We start from the raw sequence: 24,541 nt of genomic DNA on the forward strand, positions 1-24,541 counted from the left end.
TTCCTTTTTTTTTTTTTTTTTTTTTTGTCTGATGCTGGCTAATGTTAGTCCAGACCCACCCATCCATAATGGTGTGGTTTAAAGTAGACAGACTGCATTTTGAATACTGTTTTATAAGTAATGGTAAAGAAGCCTAGAAGACCCCAAGGCAAATCCAGGGGTAGTCCATGGTATTACTGAAATCTGTCTTTGGTATTTTCTTCCACTGAGCTGTCACTGAAAAATGTAGAATACTAATGATAACTGCAGGTTGTATTTTTTAAATAGTTACTACCAGCATTCTCCTAGCATGAAATACAGATGTTTGTGTGTTGAGATTTGTGCCCAGACTAAAGCCAAAGATGGGTTTTGTGTGCATAGTCAAGGTGATTGAAAGTGTATAATGGCAGCAGGGTGTTATGTCATGGTTGTTGCATAATATAAAAACTGTTAACTACTAGAGAAAAAAATGTACAGTAATTCAAACACAGTCAAAAAAACTTGCTGTACTTGATAGTGGTTATTCTCTTGGACTTAAAAACCAAATTGCATTCTTCTAGTATTCATAGAAAATCTAGAAATACTTGCCAAGCAGACAAACTTCTTCAGTGGTTTCTCCAGAAATGGGTTAGGCATTTATATGTTTGGGATTTAGGGAGGGTTTGTTGGGTGTCTGTATCCCACCAGTGAAAGACTTAAACATCATCTCTTCCATCTGAAGAAGAAAGCAGTCCAGTTGGCCTGTAGTTGTGCTTGAGACCTCCTGTGGGGCAAGTACATGTGCCTGGCTGATTGGAAGCATCGCAAGAAAAGCAGTGCGTGTATTGCCATATCGGAACAGTGTTCCCTGATCTCTTTTTCAGGCCATCGCGTTATATGTACTCTTTTCTCCTGGGCTGGAACTCAGCTCACCTCTGGGCTACTCTTCTGTATTCTGCGTTCTCTTTCCAAGCCATATTCGTAGGTTTGACTTTTTTTCTTGGGCACTTTCCAAGTGTCTGATCAATGGCTAATTAAAGAAGCTTAAAATAGCTCTTGGAAAGCTTGAGTTTCTTGTTTGCATGCACAGACATATGGAATTCAAAGGGATCCATGCAGCTGAAGGCTTGTGGGCCTGGATCTTTATGACAGTTCTGTCCCTGCCTCACCCCAATCTGTGCTTGAGTTGGGCTGTTACACCTTATGGCGGTGTCTTGTCTGTCTCTATCAAAAGTTCTCATCTCTAGTTTCTGGCTAAAAGGTCTTCTTTAAGTAGAAAAAGAATTCTAGTTATTTGCTTGCTGACTTTTGGCTCTTGGTTTGGGTGAACTGGCTGTGACGGTGCCTTCTCAGTAATAGTAGCCATAGTTTTTTGAAATGTCGCTTCTCTGATCCTGAGGGATCTAATCTCTGACAGTTTTTTTTCTACCTGCCGTTTTTTCTTAAAAAAAAAAAAGCCTTTGGTGCAGTTTGCTAATACTTACTTGGAATACTTTCAGAGCTCCTAGTGAGTTAGTAACAGAAGTTACTGCGTACTTGCTGGCATTGCCAACAGCCACGTTGAAGACTTTTCTAAAATGCTTTTGATAAATGTTTATTTTTGTATTACTTGAAATGGGAGCATGAAGTATTTTGAAGTTCTAGAAAGTCAACTTTTTCTACCTGTAACTTCTGTTTTTGTCTTTTCTAACCATGATATTCTGGTTTCTTCTACATGGCAGTGAATTAGAAAAATTTTTTATTAAAAGTTTAGAAATTGTTTGTTTCGCTTAAAAGGATGATATCAGTAGGAAAATGGAACTTCTGACTGAGGTTCTGTTTGTCTATACCTTTACTTACCAGTTTCATTCTTTTGCTTTGTTTTGGTTTGTTTAGGTTTTTGGGGTTTTTTGTTTGTTGGTTTTGTTTTGTTTTAAACTGGAATATGTTCCTAGTACATTCTGCTCTTTCTTCAGTATGGTTGACTAACATCCATTTTTGCTGTTTGTAAAGCAGGGAAGTAGATACAGGTGATGGTGCACTCAGTTCTAAGTGGAGTCAGAAATTGCGTGAATGTTTGTAAGGGCTTGCTCACGTTCTTGCACGTGCAGTAGTGTGAAGTACAATTGTCCTTCAGAATATATATCTTAATTTTTTTTTAATGTCCTTGTTAAATCTCTTGGTGGTCAAACCTGTGACAGTTGATGTGGTTGGGATCATTCCTTGTTCTCCTAGGTCGGATGAGATTGTAATACCCATTGGGTAGTTCAGATTTAGAACAGTATATGTCAGGTTCAGAGGGTTTGCTTGTAAGATTTACTTGTGGTTTTTATTTTGGGGTTTTTGTGTGTGTGTGTGTTTTTTTTTGGTTTTTTTTTTTTTTTAAAAAAAAGAAAACCCTTGGAGGACTTTGACAGATGCAATCCTTTTTGAAACAAATTATTTAGCATCTTAAGCTGCAGTCAGTTCTTGATATAGGAGTAACATCACTTGGCAGTGGATGTGTTTTTCTTTAAGATTCCTTTGACATGTTTCTGACTTTATGCTTCTGGAAGTTCTTTTTTCCCCACTATGTTGGCACAGCCTGTATGTTTAGGATCAGTATAAGCCAAATGCAGGGAATGAATTCCTTGATTTGATTGTCCTCTTAAAAGTGTTGTCTCTCATTTGGGAAAGTGTTAGAGGAATGCAGGTGCCTATGAGGCAGTGAAGAACCTGAAGCTGCTCCCAGTGCTGAGGAATGCTGGCAAAGAGGCAGTGGTGCTGAAGGAGGCCTTCAGCAGTAATTTATGTTGCTCTTGTATCTGTGAAATAGATTTATTCCTTATCTCTGTAGAGCACCTACAGCTCTTCTGAAAAGTGTGTGCTGAGTTAAGACAGCTGTGAAATCTGCTTGGAGAAGATTTTCTAAACAGCTAAAAACAATAAAAGGAGAGATATAATACACCACTGCCACAGACTATCTTGAACAGTTTTTATTTTCTGGGTATTTGCTGTTTGCTGCCATTTTTAAGTACAAATAAGGGTGGGGTTTTTTTCTGTTTTGCTTTTGAATCACTTTGCCCCATCTTTCTTTCACTTGCTTAAAATTATGTTCACTCTGGAGATCAGTTTTATTTCTTTGCTGTATTAGTCCTGTGTTGCCCTACTCTAATCTCTTACGTAGGACACTTTCTCCTTATGCCTCCAGTGATTTAGGAAACTTGCTGCTTGGTGCAGGCATCTTTAATCAGCCTGTCAGATGAGTGAACATGAATAGGAAGTACTTGGACCCACTGCTTCTACTAACCACGGTTCTCTCTTACTGCAGTTACCCATTTTTTGAAGTAAAAGGCCCAATTAAAGAAATGTATGCTTTCTGTAAGGAGTTGGACATAGTGAATACCTGTGCTCAGAAGAAATTGTTGAAAATGTTTCTTTCTGCTATGAACAGGCATGCCTAAAGGGAACTCTCCAGGCAATGCTTTATTCCAGTGGCTTAACGGCATTGCACGCTACCTGTCTGTAGGCACTGTGTATATAAGTTTTTCCCTTTCTGCTCTCCTTCAGGTTAAAGAGAAGCTTAATCCTGGCAAGTAGCCTATCTTCCTGGTTTAGCCATATATTTTCTGAAGATCTCCAAACTCATCTGTAGGAATGGTCCTCCACTGTAGGGGCAACTCTGCTATAAAGCAGCAATATGGGAGTTGCATGTGGAATGGAAATTACTTGACAAATACAAACTTATTTCATTGTGATCCATGAAGTAGAAAGACTAGAAGGAAAAAGATGTTCCAGAAAGTGATCATGTAACAGTTTTAAATTTGGCCCAGTCAGATAATTTCTGTGGGCTCTTTATTGACTTCTGTCCAGTAGAATGTGAGAATGGAGATGTGGAATCACTGTTCTTACAGCTCCCACCTTCTTTCCATCCTGCTCCTCTTTTTCCAGACACAAGACCCCTCACTTTTTCTGTTTCCTGGATTTACTTGGTTTTTACAGATCAACAAAAATGTCTAGATATACTGGAAATAGATAAATACTAGTGTAAATGACTTCTCATATGTGCTTTAAGGGGTAACGTATTTTACCTACAGTAATTGATTAGAAGAAAAAACCATTCTTTTTCTGTATTCTTAAGTGACCATGTGAAAAAGTAGCAGATTTTCTTTTCCCTGCGCAGTGATCAGTTAAGTACTTTCCAAACTAATCGCATGCTAGTGGCATGTCATTTTTTCCCTACCGGTGCTCTTGTACAATACAAGGCCGAAAGACTCTGTGTCATTTGCACCAGAATAAGCATATTCTAGTTTCAAAAACAACAGCAAGACCACTACTGAAGTGCTTCTTCCTTCTTTTAAATTTTTTGTTGTTACTATTTTTTAAATCTTTTGTAATGCTTTGGTACTAGAAGTGTGCTGCTTTCTTCTTTTTAAAAAACAGAAAAACTCTATTCCCTCTCTTAAGAACTTAAGAAAACATTTAAGTTATTTTGGTTTATGTTTGTAGGCTTCTTGCCTTTGTCCTTGCCTTTTGCCAACAGCTCCTGATGTGCGTAAAGCCTGCAGAATGGAGTCATTGTTCCTTGCAGGCTGTGACCATGCAGGCCAAACAGTTGGGAATGGCTTAAGCTGTGTGGATATCCAGGATCAGAGCTGCATTTGCAGATAACTCAGGAGGTAGCTGCTGAGTGGTTAGAAATTCTGAATTATTGATGTTGCATTGTAATTAATTTCAAAGGCTAATCTTAAAGTTAGCTTAATGACAGAGAGAGAAGTTGTATTTAAATTAGCTAGCAGGATTAGACAGGGGGAAAACACTGTTTCTATTCTGAGACTTTTTCTTTCAAATAAACAGGCTGAATAGGAACCAGCTGGAATGTTTGTATGTCTATGGCTACATTTAATGTTCCTTTTAAAGCTGAAGAAAATAGGGTATGGAATAAATTCTTCTTCTTCCCAAAGCTTATCATTAATTCATCACTTCTTTGCAGTCAGGCTGTGATTAAAGCTGCAAACCAGTAAGTAAATGCGTAGGCAGAAACTGGTGTCCAGGCAGAATAGGGGAGTGCTGCTGGTGGTGTTCGTTGATTGTTCCCTAATGTGTTTCAGTCCAAGTAAGATTTGGCAAAAAGCTTTAAACTGTTTAAGCTATTCTCGCTTGTTTTGACTGAAGGCCTCTTCAGTCACAGTAGATCTACTGTGAGGCAGCGACAAGCAGCTCTGTGCAGTAACCTTTTCCACCAGCAGAGCTTGATCTGAAAAGAAAAATGAAAAGCCTAGACTGCAGAATTAAGACTGATGTTAGCAAAACTTGTGCTGAGTTTCTCTTGGGTTGTGGGACTTTTTGCAGACCCTAAACTCTGCAACTTTGACTTCAAAAAAAATTAGTCATGAATGCCAGGAACTGAATTTCTTGGCCCTCTGTCTTCCACTATCTGAAGTCTGAGTGGAGGATGGCTAAAGAACAGAATGAAAGTCATAACCTTAGAAAGTGCACAGTAAAATTTTCTCCAGAGCATTTGTTTAGAACAAATATTCTTTTTGCAGTTTTCTTTTGCATTTTGCAACAGCTGAAACAGCTTCAGAAACCTCAACACCTGAACCTGTGCATTCAAGCGTCTTTTCCAATTTCATAGTGTTTGTAGTTTTATGAACATGTTTGAAGACACACATACCCCACATCCCGACACACATATGAAGGATACTGGTTTTTTTTTTTCCTTCCTCCTATTCCCCTCCCCCCCATCCCTTTCCTGCCTGGAATTGGATATTGTTGCAGTGTTGTTTGTAGCTTGACCAAAGGTGGGATTTATCTTAGTCTTGTGAGCTTGTTTTATATTCTTTCCAGCCTGGCAACTTGAAGGTATTCTGAATGTTTCAGCAGTTGTAAGAGACCACACGCTCCGAGCTGATCTGGTGTTGTCTCCTCCTTTGTGGTGCATAGATAACAAAAACCATTAAAGATGATTTTCTAGTATAAAAGAGGAAGGTGAGGTTTTGGCCCAGCGTACTTCAGTGTTAACTGCCTTAGACACCAGCTGCTGAATAAAAAGAACTTTAGGTATGCGTGTTGCGCAGGTGTGTTTAGCACTGCTATTGAGTTCTAGGAGGAGGTGAGTTGTTTTTACATTGAACTGAGGCTTGGGTCATACATTGCAAAGGATAAACAAAGGTGAGCCTTTTTATTTTCTACAGTTATTTCAGTCACACTGTTGGGTTGGCTACTATACAGCATGCTTTATAGGCATTTAAACACTTCTAAAAAAATGTTTATCTGAGAGATACCAGATGCCTTGGGTTTCATCCAAGGCTTCCATAGAAAACCACAAGCACAGAGAAGAGAAATTGTTTCCGATGTGTTTATTAGCCGATTACAATGCTGCTTCCATGCTCAAACTGGTGTTCCTGGTAACCCTGGTATAGGTAGCAGAGGGTGACTTAATGGATGCTAAGGCTCAATTTGCTCATTTCCATATGACTTGCAGCATGACCTACTTTGCGTTGAGCTCTTTGTTGTTTCAGCAAAATGTGCTTGGGTGTACGAGACTGGGCTTTCATTAAGATGCCGCTCAGCTAGTACTGGGTTTTGTGGTTTGTTTTAAAGCAAGCTTTCATTTCTTTAACTTAGGTTCATTTACTAAAAAATGTTTGTGAAAGAAATATTTTTTTCTTGATCTTTTTCAGATTATCAGAGACTGATGACTGTGGCTGAGACCATCACAGCACTAATGTTTCCATTTCAGTGGCAGCATGTGTATGTTCCTATCCTTCCAGCATCCCTCCTTCATTTTCTAGATGCTCCTGTCCCTTACCTCATGGGCTTGCACTCTAATGGGCTGGATGACAGGTCTAAGCTGGAACTTCCTCAAGAGGTGAGAGGAGCTCATCTTGATTGGTTAAATATCATATGTGACTATAAGGGAAGTAAGAAATGAGCCAAACCAGTAGTGCTAACTGTAACAGCCATTGTGAAGTTCTTGCTGGTTCTGGTTTGGGATAGCTCTTGCTTTATTTTGTGGAGATGCTGGAGAGAATCTGGTGAAATAGATAAATAATTCCCCTGTTTTAGAAATTGCATGCTCTGATAAAATTAAACTGTAATTTTACAGGTATTGATGCAGTGGGGTTACAGAAAGAACATTTTTGTGCTGCAACACTTGGCCCTGTAATGCTAGGAAATGCAAGAAAGTGCAGTGTGAATTCACAACTGTGGCCAAGTGGCCGTACAGTTGCTTCCGCCTGGTGCTGAGTGAGCAAAGCATGGCTGGCTTCAGCACTGTGCTTGGGGCTGGCTCCTGGCTGCGTGGCACTAGGCTGGGTTTCCCTGCCCTCATTTCTGAATTGGGGTTGGCTTACGTGGACCAAGCCTGTCAGGTGTCTGCACCAAAACTGTTTCAAATTTTCTTCTAGAATACATACTTCAGTCTGCAGCAAAATGTCAGCATCTGCTTGAGCAAACTGGTGCTAACTGGGGTAGTGCTCAGGAAGTCCTCCCTTATAGTGAGGTTCATTTAACACCAGCCACTGTATAAAGTAGAAGCAAATGGTGTGTAAAGGTCCTGGAACTCGTACATGGGGCTGGGACTACGTTCAAACTGCTTAAAGGTTGTTTTATTTACTGTATCCCACTGCTCACTTCACAAATACTCCTTTTAGGGACATGCCAAGAGAGAGTTTAAGAGCTGGTTGTGAGGATCAGGGGACCAAGAGTGGTTGAGCACTACCTAAGGTAGCAAAGGAAATGTCCACAGGAGCCCATAACCACCTGTGGGAAGGTATGGTAGGTGGCTGGCGCCTGGCTGGCTCCTGAGGCAGTTCCATCAGTCATCTGAATGTCTTCTCTCATCAAATGCCATTGAATGGTTTATTTGCTCTTCTTACATAGAAAACGCTGAGTGTTATGGTCTGGCTGGCTGTTGTCAAGAAGCTGGACACCCCTATTAGGTAGCCCTGTGGGAAGCAAGTGCTTGCAGAGTTATTGGCTGTGGAACAACACAGCTCTGCCCCCTTGCTAGAGTCTGCCTACTTGTAGGTGTAACTTTTGCAGGCGAGAGACTGGGTAAACCATGGGAAATACCCTACTTACTGGTAGGCTGGTAGGCTTCTCTAATCTCTGACATTTTCTCTGGTTGTCTGTTTTCTTCTATTATCATCTACATTCCTGGGAAAGCAGAAGTGTGACAGGCAGAGGGGTTTGGGGTGGTATGTTTTATTTTCATTAGCAGGCAGCGCTGCAACATAGCTTGACAGAAAAAAAAACTTCTTAAAAAAGCTGCATGAAATTAAAGACAAGATATTTTTGTGAACCTCCAGTCTGGTCACCATGCCAACATTGCTCTTTTTCTCAAATCCATATGTTGATAGTTTTCATTTGTTTTTCCTGGCAAGTTCGAAGGAAAATTTCTCTTCAAATGGTGTTATTTTTTCTATGAAAACTAAAGTATTTAATATCTTGATTTCTTTCTTTTCTCCCTCTTTTTTTTTTTTTTTTTTTTTGCATGGAGTAATAATATGTTCTTGCCATGAAAACAGTCTATTGCTTTGGTTTACTACATTTTTACAAAATTCTTGGTTGTACTGACAGGCCTAATTAATATCGTTGGTATACTTTTTAGAGAGGATAGCTGGTGAGGTAAAATGCGTGTTTATGCACCATGGAGGTTTTCAGTATTATAACAAGCTTCTAAAAGGCTGTCCTCCTTTTGTAAAGAATTTCCTCATTTTAATATCACTGTAACACTTGAACTAAATCATATTTTAATTTTGAATAGATATTTCAATTATTTAAAAGGTAAATGGTTTTGAAGAGCTTTATCAGCTTACCTTGGAGTTTTAAAGTCAGGTAGTTGATCTATTTTTTAGATGTTAGAAATAAAAGTAGTATTAAAAAAATCTGGCACCTCAATTTACATTTTGTTTTGGAGATAGCCTTTTATGAAGGTGGAGGAGTAGATTTTTGATAGTATCTTACAGAGATCAGAATTGTCTGGGAGGGCAGGGAGGGGAGGACACATGGGATTGAGGTATCAGCAGCAATGAGCTCATGTGATGGAATTTGCTGCAGGACTTAAACTTATCCTTCTGAAGCTTCAGCTTTTCTCTTTCTTATTCAATGAGTGAGCTCTTAAAAGCTTTGTACACGATGAGTATGACTTAGTCTGAGAAATCCCCTTGGTAGTCATTGCTGAGTAAAGTTTCTTGTGAACTCTTGAAGTCCTTAGTACTGCAGGCTGGGAATGTAGCTGTGGCATAGAAATGGACTTGAACATGTGCTGGAGACTTCAAAGATGACTAAATTGTTATCCTATACCAACAGATTTGCTTATCCGAGAGGCAAAGTAGACTGGGAAGAACAGGAGCTCACTATTGTTGAGATTTCATTCTAGAGGGTTTACTTTCAAAACAAAACACCAAAAACCAAGCAAACAAAAAACCCCCCTGCTATTGCAACAAGAAGTAAATGTACCATTTTCAAATGTAAAGCAGAATTCACAGTGCATGCTGCTCTCACTAAGTGGAATTATTGGTCCGTATCAGTATTTCTGGTATTAATAATTTAATCAGTTGTCTTTAATGTATTCAGAACTGCAGATTACAGGTTCATCTCAAAACTACTTTGCTTTATGATTAGGCTTTCAGATACCCTTCTCTTAAGGAGCCAAAGCAGCTCTACACTTAATTCCTGACACAGAAACTGACAAGGGATGTGCATAAAACATGGTGGTATAGAACAGTAGAAAAGGGCATTTGGATTTTATTATTTGTACTTCAATAGAGGTGAATTTATCATCAGTAACACTGCTTATCTCTCAAGTTTGGAATGTATATGATCCTTTATGAAATCATCAGGGTTATATGAGGAACTTCATTTCCGAGTCCTGCCCCTAGATATAGATATAGTAAGTATCAGAGTTTCCCTCACTTACCGCACAGGGTATATAAAGAGCTGTTCTATGCTCTGAGTTCTGCAAAAAAAAAAAAAAAGCAGCATGGGTGGGGTTTTTTTTTTTCCCCTCTTTGTCTTGAAACTGTATAAACTGCATCCCTGTTCCTTATCTATTTACAGGGATGCATGAGACAGCTGCTGTTAAAGAAAGCAATATCCAATTTAGACAAGGGGCAAAAGTGAGCTTTGACAGAAAATCTAGTTAATGCTTCTCAGTTGAAGGGTATTGTGGAAGAGCACAATATTGCTATCTAGCATAACATGGATATCTCCGTGTCCCTGTAGACTTCTTGATTGTGATTTCATAATGAAGTTTTAAAATGACTAATTTGTCTTGCTCAAAGTGTTCTAGGATAATACACGTGAAAATCTATCTGTCCTAACTCGGTCAGGTTTGGTTTAAGTCTTGCAGACATATGCCATAAGGCTTACTTTGGTTTGCTTATGGTGGCAGTATTTTGGTCACATCTGGTGTTTTAAGGGAATGCTTTACCATGGGAGCATGGAAACCTAGCTGCATCCTAGAATTTGATGCTTTGTCAGATAATGATTAAAATCTTCAGCAAAATAACTGTGTTAGTACAAAATTCAAGTTTGGACTATCCCTTGGGTACATCAGAAAACAGTGCATGATGGAGAATTCACTGAAGTTCACCAGTGTCTTGAAGACCTGACTCTCTGTGGCCCAGAAAAATCGTAGAAAAGACTTCAGGCTTACTGTAAGGTTGAGTTTCTTGTACATGTCAGTGACACAGTGCACCTAAAGTTAACCTTGTTCTTGTATGTGTTGCCGCTTTGCTGAGGGCTCTTCCTGTGTGCATGAGCGTCCTTGTGGTTTCGCTGATAGCTGCAGCAGAGGCTGGTAAGGAAACCAGAAAAAGGGAGCATGGCAGAAACGGTGCTGCGGAAATCAAAGGGGAAGGGAAGAATATGTAGCTGTTTCAGATGTTGCTGGCAAAAGCGTGGTTTGTTTATCGGTAAAATTGATCAAAAAAAGTGGTTAAACTAGCTTTCTTGCAGATCATAAAGCTGGCAAGTACTAAAGTAAGATTGTTCTTTTGATGTGTCTTTGAATTTCCTTTTAAAGAAACATTTGCAGTGCTATAGTGATATTTTTAACAAGCAAGTTAATCTGGGCCATTTCATGCTACTGGATTTGGATCTGCATCTCACCACTCAGTAATGCAGGACACTGGTGGAAATATAAATTATTTTGAGTGAAAATAAACAATGCTGAGTCTTCCAGCACTGGTTAAATCAAACAAAAGTACTATCTAATTAAAAAAGCTTGTTTTTAATGGAGTGATCCCAAGGGTCTAGGGCAATAGCTTTTTCTTTTAGAAAAGTTGAAATATCTTTAAAAGCTAAAATCCAGTTCTCAGCTTTTACAAGACAGATATATATTCTCGGTATTTTTATTTCAACCATTAAAAAGATGTTATTCAATGCTACATTGTAACAAATTCTGTGGGAGTTTATTTTTGTATGTTGTTTTAGAAGATAAGAAAGATCTCTTGAAAAGCCTTTTTTCCTCTTGATGCCAACACACTTAGAGCGGACTGACCAAGATAATTGTTTTGAAAGATAATCACTGCTTTGTATGTATTAGGCTATCTGCTGGTGTGATAGATCCTTGATAATACTGCAAATTTGTTGACAGACTTCAGTTCTATGTTTTCTTGTACTTCAGTGTTTAAACAGCCACTTGAGGAGTTAAATTCATGTTTCTGAAAGTTGCAGCTGTAAGGTGTTCTCAGTCACAAATTCTGGGTTTGCATGAAGGACAGTAGTGCTGAGAATAAATACAGAATGTCACAGATCACTTGTAGGAATGGCACAGGAGCATCCTTTAGAGTCTAGGACCACCGTAAGCACGTTTTCCACAGGCCAGCTGTGTGTGTATAAATTGGCATATCCATGTTTTCTGTGTGTTCAGTGTGTGGTTATTGGCAAGGTTGGGGCCTAATGCACAAACGTGATACATGCTGTAGAAATACTGTAGATGAGGTTTTTTTAATTTTTCAATGCTGTACTCAAGCAGAATCCTTAACTCAGAACCATGTTTCAATCTGACTGTCTAGAAGGGGATGTGAAAACCTGTATGTAACATATAGTTTGAGCACCTGTGCTGCATAGCGAGTTCAAGTAGCAGTGATTGTGTTGTCAGAACTGACTGTTCAATATTGTTGTAGGCATCTATTTGCATACCATGTAATTATGTATTAATGTTTAAAATAAAGCATATTTTCTCTTTAGGTTATCAATAGGGTGGGGAACTTACTCCATTATTAGTGAATATTAGTTCCTCCTTAGACATCCTTTTGGCAGGACCTAGATCATTTCCTTCTGTATTTTTGAACAGAGCTGAAAGGAAGGATATGGGCTTGATGCAGGGATTGCTGGATATGTGTGTGGGTTTGGCCCTTATTGTACTTGAGGTCAAACTAAAGAATTGCAATTGTCCTCTGGCTTTGGAATTGATGGGTGTAGTCCATACCCCACGGAGCCAATGGAAAGTTGTGCCGTTGACCTCAGGGGACCAGGCTTTGGCATCAGCTACACAAAGATTGACTTGCTTGCTTCCATGTTTCTAAGGTTTATAAGACTTTCACCTAGACAGCCTGTTATTTGTGATGATAAAAGTTTATGGGAAAGACAGATTTTTAAATTAGGATGTGACAATCTTTTTCCTTAGTGTAGCGTCTCAGGAGAATAATTTTATTGTGTGATGATGTGTCCTCTCTTGTAACAAACTGCTATTAAAGTGGCATGTAACTATTTGAGGTTTTCTTTTGGTCAGAAAACCAATACCTCAGCAACAAATAAAAGAATATTTGTTTGTTCTAGAGACCTGAAATACTAAGTGACAAACTTAGGGATGGTCTTTCAATTCTATCTCTACTTATACATGTTGCTAACTATCTTTTCTTTGTATCATTTTAAGTTTGTATGTGTAAAATGATGATCAGTGTATCCATAGAGGCTTACATACAGAGTTGTCAGCTATTCACAGCTCACTCAACTCTGCTGCCTCCAAAACCAAAATAACTAAAACTATGTGATCAAAGAACTCCCTTATTTTTCTACTTCGTGTGCTTGCCCAGTTCCTAGCATGCAAAATGCTTTGGATGGCTGTGATTTCATAAAAAGTAAGTGCCATTTCATTTCTCTCGCTTTTTAAAATAAATTGAAGGTGAGAACCCCTCTATCCGTACTGGTATTCCTTTCTGTTGGATCTGTAGTGTAGTGGCATTGTGAGACTTGCTGTTTTGGTGTCTGGTACTAGAGGTTTATTTACTTGGGACTTAATTTTTTGCAGAAAAATGTTGGTTTGGTACCTCTTGACGGGCTTGTGAAGTGAGGTATCTTTGCCATTTCTGTTCCCTGAGGAACGTGGCCTTTTCAGAAGTGCTTGTGCAGTTCTTGAGGATGACCTCAGTGTGCCTAAGTTAAGAGAGGTTAAAGCCACGTACTGAATCTCCTTTGCTTATGCTGCTCTAGGTAGTCCTCTAACTTACGGGTTATTAACCCACCAATTGAATAAGTGTAGAGTGTTCCCCAAAATACTTCTTACACTGTTTACAGTATTGCTGCACACTAACAATTTTTTAATGTTTCTATACAGGGAAAATTCTGAGAAATGTAATAGTAAGTTGCATGATAAGCTATCATCATTAGTGGCTTAGAGTGTTTAAACTATGTGCATTGCTCTTAAAGAGAAATTCTCTGGAAGGGATATTTAACTGTTGGAAGAATTAGCTAGATGAGCCTAGATATTTATAAGCAATTTTAGCAAGCATTAAATTTAGCTGCTTCTTCATTGGCAGGGTGTTTATTTTCAGTGTGAAGACTAGAATCTCTACATGGGTAAGGTTAAAGTTTCGTTACTTTTTGGCCAAGGACTTTTAGGTACAGCTAAGCTTAACCAATAGTGATGTTTTCTGCAGAATCTGTGCTCAGGTAAGATAATCCAAAAAAGAAGGGAAGCTTAATGGCATCAATTAAAGGGAGTTTATATGGAAGAAATGCAATTAAACTGCTTGAAGAGTTTCGTAATGAGTATATCTTGACATTTCTCAGACAGCTTGTGACAAATTAAATGTTTTTTGTTATTCCCTCAACACCAACTTGCAGGCATTGTGCCTAGGTTCAAGGCTTTATTTCTCTCATGTCTTGAAGTGCTCACAGTGTTCCTGATAAATATTAGCTGACTTGACTTCTAATCATCACAGAAGCATGGGTGTAGTGGGGGGGCTTGGAGTTCCTAAATTCACGTGCTTACTTGAAACATGAGCATTTTCGTGTGCATACTGTCCCCTTGTGCTGAACATTTCTTTGAACAAGAAGCAGATGTGCTCTGCATGCATCCCCAGCCTACCCACTGGAGCTGCCTTGCTAGGTGGGTGCACGCAATGCTTGCTGTGTTTGAGCAATGTTGAAACTGGGGAAATCTAAACAATGACACCTGCCCTATTTAAAAAATAAAAACTTTTTCAGAGTCAAGGTCTTAGTTCTATTTATTGACCTTTGATTCTTCCTAATTCAATTTGTGATTCAATTTACAGTAAAGGCTCTATACAAGATTTACTAAACTGTTTTATATGCATTCCTTTGAGCATAAGAGGTAAATACCAGTATTAAATGCTAAAACGTCAGGAAATATAGAATTGGAATTCTTCTACTTACCTTTGTAACTCTGGGTAATATTGTAGCAGAGCATAAGCTGGGCTTTTTCGTGCAAAGTTCTGTGCAAATCTAGTGTAATATGTCCAGTGGAGCTCTGCTTTAAGAATTACAATGTTTTTTAAATTTTAATGTTGAATTTCAAGAAATCAAGGTCAACAGATAATTCATGTTTTAAGGAGAATCGACATCCTAACTCTGTTCTGCAGAAACACCAAGAGAGCTAAATCTGTCACAAGTATTAAATGTATGTTTTCACACCAGTTTACATAAATGAAGGGGTCTCATGAGGCACCAGCTTATCCTAGTCTACCTATGATCAGTCCCACTGCAAAATCCTACCAGAACTTTGTCCTTACTCACGCTTCACTGCTTGTGTGCATTGCTCTGGTTTCTGGGATCATCCATCACTCATACAGTGTGAGGTTAATCTCTTCCAATTCTTTCTTTCCTACTAAATTGTGAGAGTGCTTCCATCCTGCACTTACTGAATCCTAAGAAATAACTGGAGGTCTGTTAGCTCTCTCATGACTTGATGTGTATTTTTGCTGCATTGCTATAGTGAAACCTGAGTTCAGATGTGTCTCTTAGAATAATGTGATGCAGCTAGGTTGGAAGTACCCCATAATCTGGGTGAAGGGATTTTTTTATAGGGAAGGCTAAGTGACAGTCCATGTTAATTCTGCAGTGGAAAAAAACCCTAAATGCTTCTACAGGAAAGCAACGTTTCTTTTTACTAAACTTTCTAAGCAGATTTCACACATGAATGGGGTTCTTGCTGTGAAGTATGTAATTATGTAATGTTAGGAAACCATTTGTTACAGATTTTGCAACGCAGAAGCCAAAAGGGGAAACCCCCCCTCACCAAAGGTAGGGTGAGGTAAATCCTTGAAAGATGTGTAGCCTCTTTTGATGTTGCTGTGGAAGCCACGTAGGTGGTTTTTCTTTCTTTTTTTTTTTTTTTTCTTTCTTGTCTCTTTCGATAGTAAATGAGAGCGTTTGGAACAGAAAAACAGAATTGAAACTAGTTAAATTCATTTTTCCCCTTGAAAACAAACTTCTAAACTCTTTCAAGGAATTACCTTAGTTCTGAAGTTGCTTACAAAAACAGAAGATAACTTTATTGCAGCTTCTGCAATATCAGTATACCTTTTAGAATGGAATTCGCCAAATCTTTTAGAGGAGCAATAGGCAGTCACCTGCTTACGTATGCATGTGTGTAAAATAGTGTTGCAAATATTGTGTGGTTAAAATGTAGCTGGTATGTGTATGAAAAGAATCGCACATCTGTACCTAATATATGCGTCAATCTCTTTTGTACCTAGTAAACAACTTTAGAATCTTCTTTCTTAGTTACCTTCTTGAAAGACCTGGAAATGTAGGCCTTGTGCTGCTTTCTTCAAAGCCAACCAACCAGTTAAGTTGTGGTCAGGGCAAGTCTGTCTTACAAAATCACCAAACATGCAAATGTATTTGGATGTTTTAATATGAGGAAACCCTAAAGGTGAATAAAATGTGACCCTTGTGCTTAGTGATATTGTAATGGTATCCTGTTCTAAATTAAATCCCAGGCTAACCTGTGCTTTGTGGATGTAGACAACCATTTCATCGAGCTGCCAGAAGACTTACCCCAGTTCCCAAATAAACTTGAGTTCATTCAGGAAATTTCGGAGATACTAATGGCTTTTGGAATTCCACCTGAGGGAAACCTTCACTGCAGTGAAAGTGCCTCCAAGATGAAGAGCCTCAGAGCATGTGACCTGGTTTCTGATAAAAGAAATGGGAACATAGCAGGATCGCCTTTGAATTCCTATGAGCTGCTAAAGGAAAACGAGACTATTGCAAGACTCCAAGCGCTTGTTAAAAGAACAGGTGTGAGTCTAGAAAAGGTAAGCTATGAAGTTATCTGCACTCTCTCTTGACCTGCAGTAGCAGGTGGTCTGAACTCATGGTCCAAAGACTCTGTTTGTCTGTCTTCACTAGAAAGAACTTTATGCTAATATGTTCACAAAACTTGTGAACATCTGTAGAGACAAGGGCAAGCCTGGGGGAGAGGGGGGGGTGGGATTTAACCCCACAACGTCTAATGAAAACTGTTGGCTATCCCCCAAGTGCTTCTTTGCCAAGGTAATGTGTTTAAAAATACACCATGCCTTGTTTATTCTTGGTTTTAAGATGTATTCTAAATTTACACCACTTTGATTGACATGGCTAAAACTGACATCCAGATAACCTTGAAGTTGAAATCCGATCTTGATTTCTGTAGGTACCTTTCTTTTTCATTGTATGTAGAATACGTATAATTTTGCTGGTATATCATATGCTTGCTACTGTGATGCTTTTTTCTGGTTGATCTTGTAAAGTGCATTAGTGTCTCATTCCCAGCAAGTGAATGTACATAGCTTGTGATGACCCTGGTTGGATTTTTCTGAGCAATCAGAATTGGCAAAAAAAAGCTGTTGTCCTTTTTGAAGAAAAGGTATTACCTGAAAGACTACTGTGGGTTTTTTGAGCCTTTGTGGAATGGAATGAAGATTTTCTCAGCAAAGTTTTTATTTCTTGCATGTTTAAATTATCTTGACCAGTTCTTCGTTGCAGAGTGATTTCTACCCGTGTGACTGTAACTTGGGCTACAGGTGGGACCAAACAGAGACAGAAATTGTGCGACCTGCAATAGGTTGGGGAGGAAAGCCACTTTGTGGGGAGGGACCTGGAGGGTGTTAAGAGAAGCCGCATTTGGTTACCAGGTGGGATTAGATGCTCAAATCAACTGTGTTCCTCTTCTCAGGTTTTTCTTTTGCATTGTTTTCTTTTCATCCAGGGGAAAATTGGTAAGAAACGTTTGTTCTTTTGCTGAATAGATTGGGAAGTGATGGGAGAAGCACAGGTCTTACTAAATTTCGTACAAGCTTTTGCATGTTTAGGTCTTATCTACTCTGTGCTCTCTTCCATAGTAGTTTAAGTCCCATTTTACTATCCTTTTTTGTGATGATAGAAGTGTGTAGGTTATAACTGTCAAAATTTCCTCAAATACTTAAATAATTTAAAAAATCTGCTTAATACCAAATACCCAATTAATTGAGAATTTATAGATGCCCAGTGCTACTTATGGGATGCAGTTAGAAGAAATGGCTGAGTATCAGAGCTCTCTCTGCTAGAGAGCATGGCTGTAGGATGCTATTTATGGCTGGCCTTGGACTGCTGTAACTGAGGTGCTTTAAGAAGCATGGGACAACTGCAGCAACTGCATCATTGTGCAGATGTTGTAAGCACTAGATATTATGTCTAATTATGTGTGGCAGGGCCTCATAATAATTAACAAAGGCAGGGGTAGCACATGTGTATTCAAAATAGCTCATGAATGCTTGTGGCTTGGATTTTTTTTTCCTAGATAGTCAATTCCTATCAAAACTAATATGAATTGAATATCTGAATCTCATATTGCTGTTTTCATAAATCTTAGCCCCCGTGTTAACTAAAAATGCTTTTTATTTCATTAAAGATTACTCTGGGCTGTATAGTGATCAATTGTGCATTACGTTAAGGACTTAGGTTAAAGGAAGGTGCTACTAGACATGCACAGCTTCTTTTTAATTGTGCGTTTCTGTCTTCATTTGAAAGCTGGTATGTATTGAACTGTAACAGTACTAAACCTGGACTTGTGTTACATCAGACAGAAATATGTATCTGCCTAATATGCAGGCTAGTAAAAACCTTAAAAAGCCTATGCAGGTGATTAAGTGGTAAAAGAAAGTAAATCAAGTATATGGCATATGTGGGTATATGTATGGTTGTTATCTATCCTTTTTTGATGTAATGTGCATCCAGTGTGTCCTGGTTTCGGCTGGGATAGAGTTAATTTTCTTCATAGTAGCTAGCACAGTGCTGTGTTTTGGATTTAGTACCAGAAGAATGTTGATAACACACTGATGTTTTCAGCTGTTGTCAAGTAGTGCTCAGACTACTCAAGGACTTTTTGAGCTTTTCCTGCTCGTCCAGATGCATAACAAGCTGGGAGTACAGCACAGCTAGCACAGCTAACCCAAACTGATCAAAGAGCTATTCCATACCATATAACGTCATGCTCAGGGGGGGTTAGTCGGTCGGTCGGTTGTGGGGAGACTGCTCGCGGCTCGGGGACTGATTGCGGCTCGGGACGGGCTGGGCATCGGTCAGTGGGTGGTGAGCAATTGCATTGTGCATCACTTGTTTTGTATATTCTGTATATTCTGTTATCATTCTCATTATTACTATTATTATTATTTTCTCTTATTAAACTGTCTTTATCTCAGCCCTCGGCTCTAACCTTTTATTTTCTTTCCAATTCTCTCCCCCATCCCACTGAGGGGGGGGGGAGTGAGCAAGCGGCTGCGTGGTGCTGAGTTGCCAGCCGGGTTAAACCACAACACAGTGCAACTAGTACTAAAGTAGGTTATGGTTTATTAAAATTGGAACTTTTATAGACAAAGGTTTCTTTCTAGATTTTTTTGATGTTGCTGTTTTATTACAGTCCTTGAAACTGTAATTATTTTTTTTTAATTGGAAGGTTGACTTGAGGAGTAGCAGCTGAATGGCAGATTAAGATCTTGTATACCCAGAACACCTGACAAAGCAACAATATGGATTTTTTTTTTTGTTCCCTTATTTTTCAGTTGGGGGTGCGAGAGGAGACCAGTAGCAAAAAGGATCTTAAAATTCAGTGTGATGAAGAAGAATTCAAGATTTACCAGCTGAACATTCAAATCCGTGAAGTTTTTGCCAACCGCTTTACACAAATGTTTGCAGATTATGAAGTATTTGTCATTCAACCCAGTCAGGACAAGGAATCTTGGTTTACAAACAGGGAACAGATGCAAAACTTTGATAAAGTAAGTTGTAATAAGAAGATATGTTAACGTGAAAAGTAAAACAGTATTCAAATCTGAGACTTTATTTATTGGGCCATAAAATGGAAAACAGTACTGTCAAAATTGTAATTTCTTCCTTAAATTTCAGTGTTCTCCCGAAAAGTCACATCTTGTATATTATGTGGGAAAATATATACATACACGCGCTTAGGTAAAGATACTCTTTTAAGGATACTGTAGAAAAATAGCTTAAAAGTCTCACTTTATGGCTAACCTCTACATTAAGTACATTAAGGTTAAATTTTACTAGTGAAAAGGATTGATTTTTTTCTTTTCTTTTTTTTTTTTTTTTTAAACCAGAGGAATTGCTGAATATGTTGATGGCTAAAGCCATGACCCCACACAGCACTTATGTACATGTGTACCAAATGTATCCCTAGCTCTTTTCTAGGGAAACAGAAGACCCAATTCTTCAAATTTTACTACTGTCTTCTTTACTGCAGATCAGATATTTGTCAGCAGGGTAGTTCACGTGGGTGAAGATTAAGTTGCAGCACTGTCTGTTAAAATGTTAATCTGATTCCCATCAAATAGTGTGAAAAGATTCTCATCAACTTCATAAAATTTGAACCCAGCCAGAATTACATAATACCCACACCTGCGGTACCATTGTTGCGGTTTGCTGGGATTCTGTTGAAATTTTTATAAAATTAAGGAAATGCTAAAATCGCAGTTTAATGATTATTGTGGTATATAGTAGGTGATTGTCATGAAACTGAAGATTTCGTATAGACTGCCTGCTTCAGAGATAGAATTGTGGTGTATGTAATAACACTAGGCTTTAAGTGGCACCAAAGCATTCTAATACATCCGTGACTGAAAAGATCGGTGCTTTTGGTAGATATATCTCTGTCTGCAGACTTCCAAACACTCTTATCTCTTCTTGTCTGTTAGGCATCTTTCTTGTCGGACCAGCCTGAACCTTACTTGCCTTTCCTCTCGAGATTCCTGGAGACCCAAATGTTTGCATCTTTTATTGACAATAAGATTATGTGCCATGATGATGATGATAAAGACCCTGTTTTGAGAGTATTTGATTCTAGAGTGGATAAAATTAGGCTGCTAAATGTTAGGACACCAACTCTGCGCACATCTATGTATCAAAAGTGCACGACCACTGATGAGGCTGGTAAGAGTAATAAGCCACTTCCCTGACACTTAAGAAAATACAACTAGTCAGTGCTGTTTGTTGTAGACATTTGGTTAAAGTTAAGTAATGAGTAATGCTTTGAAACCTCCAAAAAAAAGACCAAAAAAGGTGAGGTGTAAAGCTTAAGTGGGGAACAAAATGTTAGGTAGGAAGTGGAGATGTGAGGTGACTTTCATGTAAAGTTTAATTCAGCTCAGCTGTTTTCCTGCATGCTCTGTGTGAAAAATACTTGGGTGTAAGGTAAACTTGGTGTCAGTTCTTTGATATTTAATAAACTGTAGTACTAGTGTACCTGTTGGGGTCAGTAACAAGCTTCCACCTCTTCACTTATATTTGAGATCTGCTTTTAGTTGAGGATGTGTGATTATAGAAACAAGTCTGATTAAGAAATCTTCAAAAAATTATCTTTCTTATTATTTCAGAGAAATCTATTGAATTAAGGCTAGCAAAAATAGATCACACTGCAGTCCACCCACACTTGCTGGACATGAAAATTGGACAAGGGAAATATGAGCTTGGATTTTTTCCTAAGCTTCAGTCTGATGTTTTATCCACTGGACCAGCAAGCAACAAGTGAGTAAGCTAGGACAACAGGTGCTGGATCTTGGTGAGCTCTATAGAATGGTACTAAAGCAGAGATACTAGAAAGCAAATTGAGTATTTGAATCAGGTGGTGTGGGTGGGTTGTGTGTGAAGAGGTTTTTTTCAGTTTGCTTATTTGGTTTTTTTTTTTTCCTTTTTTAAATCCGGACTTCCAGAAGCCAGTTGGCTTAATAAAGCCCTATTATGTTTGAGGTTATAGTTCATGTACTTTGAGTTACTCGTAATTACTGTTGATATAAAAGTAGATCTCCTTATTGGATCTCAGTTTAGAGCTAGCAAATATTTTAGGATATCTTCTTGTAAAAACTTTGAAGGAATAAGAAAAAGGTGTGGATTGTAATTGAATATTGTAAAAGAATGGAAGAATACAAAGCAGGTGTAGGTGATCTAATTTTCTGAAATCCTTTGGTTACCCAATGTTGGATTCTTCTACAGAGGTTTTGTGTGTATTTGCAGCTGCACTTTGTCTGATGTAATTGATGTTGACGTGTTCAATATACAACCAAGATAGAAACTTATTTCTCCCATTGCTGCTCCCTTTCGCCTAACTCTTGACATTTGCTTATATAATATTCCTCTGTCTGTAGGTGGACAAAGAGAAATGCTCCTGCACAGTGGAGGCGGAAGGACAGACAGAAGCAACACACAGAGCACCTGCGTCTTGACAATGATCAGAGAGAGGTGAAAACTGTTCAACTATAGAGATCTGATTTTCCCCCCGCCACCAATTGCCTGAATAATACTCTGTAACCTTTATGAAATGTCTCGACAGTTACTTGGCAGTCTCTGCTCTCCCTTATTTGTATTTAATACAAATGAAGTTCCCTGTCCTTAGCAGACTAGAAATACTTAGTTTGATTATTCTAAAAGTTATGCCATTTTTAGCCTCTCTCAGGACAAAATTATCTCATCCCACATATAGGAGAGTTCCCTGAATATGTCATCACATGCTTTAAAGTTTAAAAAAAAAAGGAGGGGGGGGGGAGGGCAAGGGAGGAATTAATTGTAACAGTTTTAGCCATCTATTTCCTGTCTCTAATTAACTTAGTCACCCTATGCTGCTTCTGTATATTTGATGGAGGAAAGATAACCACCTCCAGAGAGTGATTAATTTAATCCTAAAATCAGAAGCATTGCCTTTTGGAGTTGCCTGTTTTTCTTCTGTAGATGATAAAAGGAGTCTTAAGGCACCAAACTGACAGGAAACCTCATGCTAAGGTGGGAATGTGAACCCCACCCATACTGTCAGGTTTACGTCTGCCTGTTTTTACACAGCGCAGTCTGATGCTGACTTACCCACCTTCTGAACTGAAAACTCTCATCAGTGCTTCTACAGCTGACACAATTATTCTTTGTGGTGAAGGGATTTTGAAAGATCTGGGTGATGTGAACTAATTACAGTACAGCTTCTGGTTCATATGATACAGACTTCAAACTGTTACACCAGGTGTTGATTTATGGGTCATTCCAAGAAAAATATGGTTTAAAATACCAGAATTCATTTTTTTTTTGTTTAATAACCTCAGAGCTTTACTTTTGTTTAAATGTATGTTGTTCATTGAAGACAATATTCTCTTGCCTGGTTAAATATCTTCAGAAAAGCGTCTTTTGGAATTTTAAAGTACTCTTGTGTCTGTTAGGATAGTGTTGTCAAAATCAAATATCTTTGTCTGTCCAGTTCATTCTTTTACGGTAGTGATGAGTTTAACTGCCTTTCCAGTGTACACACTTGCAGAATTTTCTCATTGGTTTGTTAAAATTTTATTGAAGTACAGTGTCATCTATGTTATCCGTAACCATGTAATAGAAGAATGTCTGCATAATAAAAAAAGCTACGAGTAGTTTCTGGTTTTGACATGTTCAATATGCTCAGATAACCCAGAAGTACTTTTTACATCGAAGTAACAGAAGTGAAGAATAGTTGATTTGTAACCTCATTGTTGCTTTTAGTAATTCTGATGTTTAGCACTTGTAAACTGCCATTTCTATTAGGTAATTACAAAGGCAAAAATCTACCTCTAGTCTAGGGTTTTTTGTTTGTTTTGTTTTTTAACTGACTCTTCACACGTTGATTATCCGATAGGAGCTATTTTGTCACATGAGGCAAATAATTTCTGAGGAATAAAGTTACAAATGCATACTCGGGTGAGGGTACCAACTGCCAGGTTAATCTGTGCTGGTGTTTTAGGGTTTTATGCTGTACCTTGTTGATTACGTGAGACTGGCTGGACGTTGACCCCCTCTCCCAGGTGAACCAGAGACTTTCCTATTCAGTCTGAAAAAATGGGGAGGGAGCCTTTCTGAGATGAACACTGGGGATCAGGCTAAGCAGGAGGCAGTGGTTTCAAAGTGCAGTGTTGTGAGTTTTAGACAAAGTGAAGCTTTGGGGCAGCCAACAAAAATCTGTGTGGACTTGAGACTTAGCGGCTTTTAACTTGCAAATACTTGTGCACAGTGGAGGGCAGAGTTTACAACAATCCAACAACTGAATGCCATCTTCTCTTTTTTCCTTTCAGCTTCATTACTTAAGAATTTATTTTTATGTTGAATGCTTGGGAGCTTTGCATTGTATTATGTCTTCACTCTTTTCTGTTTTGCATGCTTGCTTTTATTACTTCATATGTGCTTACCACTTTCGCTTTACATGATCTGCTTGGCTTTTTGCTACCAACTTGTCCCACCAGCACCTGGACTTTTCCGTGTCAGAGCTTCAGTTGCAGTTATGTTTAGACTGGGACCAGCATGATTGGCCCTTCATGCCCTCTATAAAATCTGTGTCAGAGCGTTATCTGGTATGTCCAATGCACAATATGACTGTAATCATAGTTCTGGATAAAGATGCATAGTTAGATGTATATATCATAGCTCTTTAGTGCAAAGCTGATGGAGAAAGTGTGGCTTTCCCTCTTTGCAAAGATCATATAATGTTTGATAAATCTGTCTATTCACTGAATTTTCTGTTGGCCATTATTTCATTGTAAGCTAGAGAATTTACCTATTAATCTGAAGTATGTACTAATCATGAGTATTCTGTCAGTGCCTGTACAGGACTTTCTCTTTATCACTTAGTCACAGTTAGCTGTGTCCCAACCAATCTGTGATCACCTGTCTCTCAAAACATTTGTCAAATTATTCTTATCTCTGAGGCGAAAACAATGGCAACTCCTTGATGGCAGTAACAGGAGCAGAAAAGTTCTTTCAAGTATAGTGAGTTCAGGAAATTATTTTGCTCAAAATTGAGGATGGTTCAGAGCTGAGAGCTGCTAGCAGCATTTTGTAGCTGCTTCCTGAAAGACTGTGAGGGTGGGTAAGAAACAAGAGATCTGCAGGAATG

General features: G+C 38.6%; 1 protein-coding gene across 1 annotated transcript in view; it reads left to right on the forward strand.

The window, feature by feature from the left end:
* DENND5A (DENN domain containing 5A) overlaps nt 1-24,541 on the forward strand; it is a 76,567-nt gene that overhangs the window by 31,894 nt on the left and 20,132 nt on the right. The window contains 6 exon segments of the mRNA XM_035891027.1: nt 6,603-6,790; nt 16,119-16,436; nt 19,200-19,415; nt 20,349-20,583; nt 21,027-21,177; nt 21,795-21,888. Coding sequence (XP_035746920.1) covers nt 6,603-6,790; nt 16,119-16,436; nt 19,200-19,415; nt 20,349-20,583; nt 21,027-21,177; nt 21,795-21,888 — 1,202 coding nt within the window.

Source organism: Egretta garzetta, unplaced genomic scaffold (assembly GCF_000687185.1).
Source record: "Egretta garzetta isolate BGI_Z169 unplaced genomic scaffold, ASM68718v1 scaffold133, whole genome shotgun sequence".
Taxonomy (NCBI): Eukaryota; Metazoa; Chordata; class Aves; order Pelecaniformes; family Ardeidae; genus Egretta; species Egretta garzetta.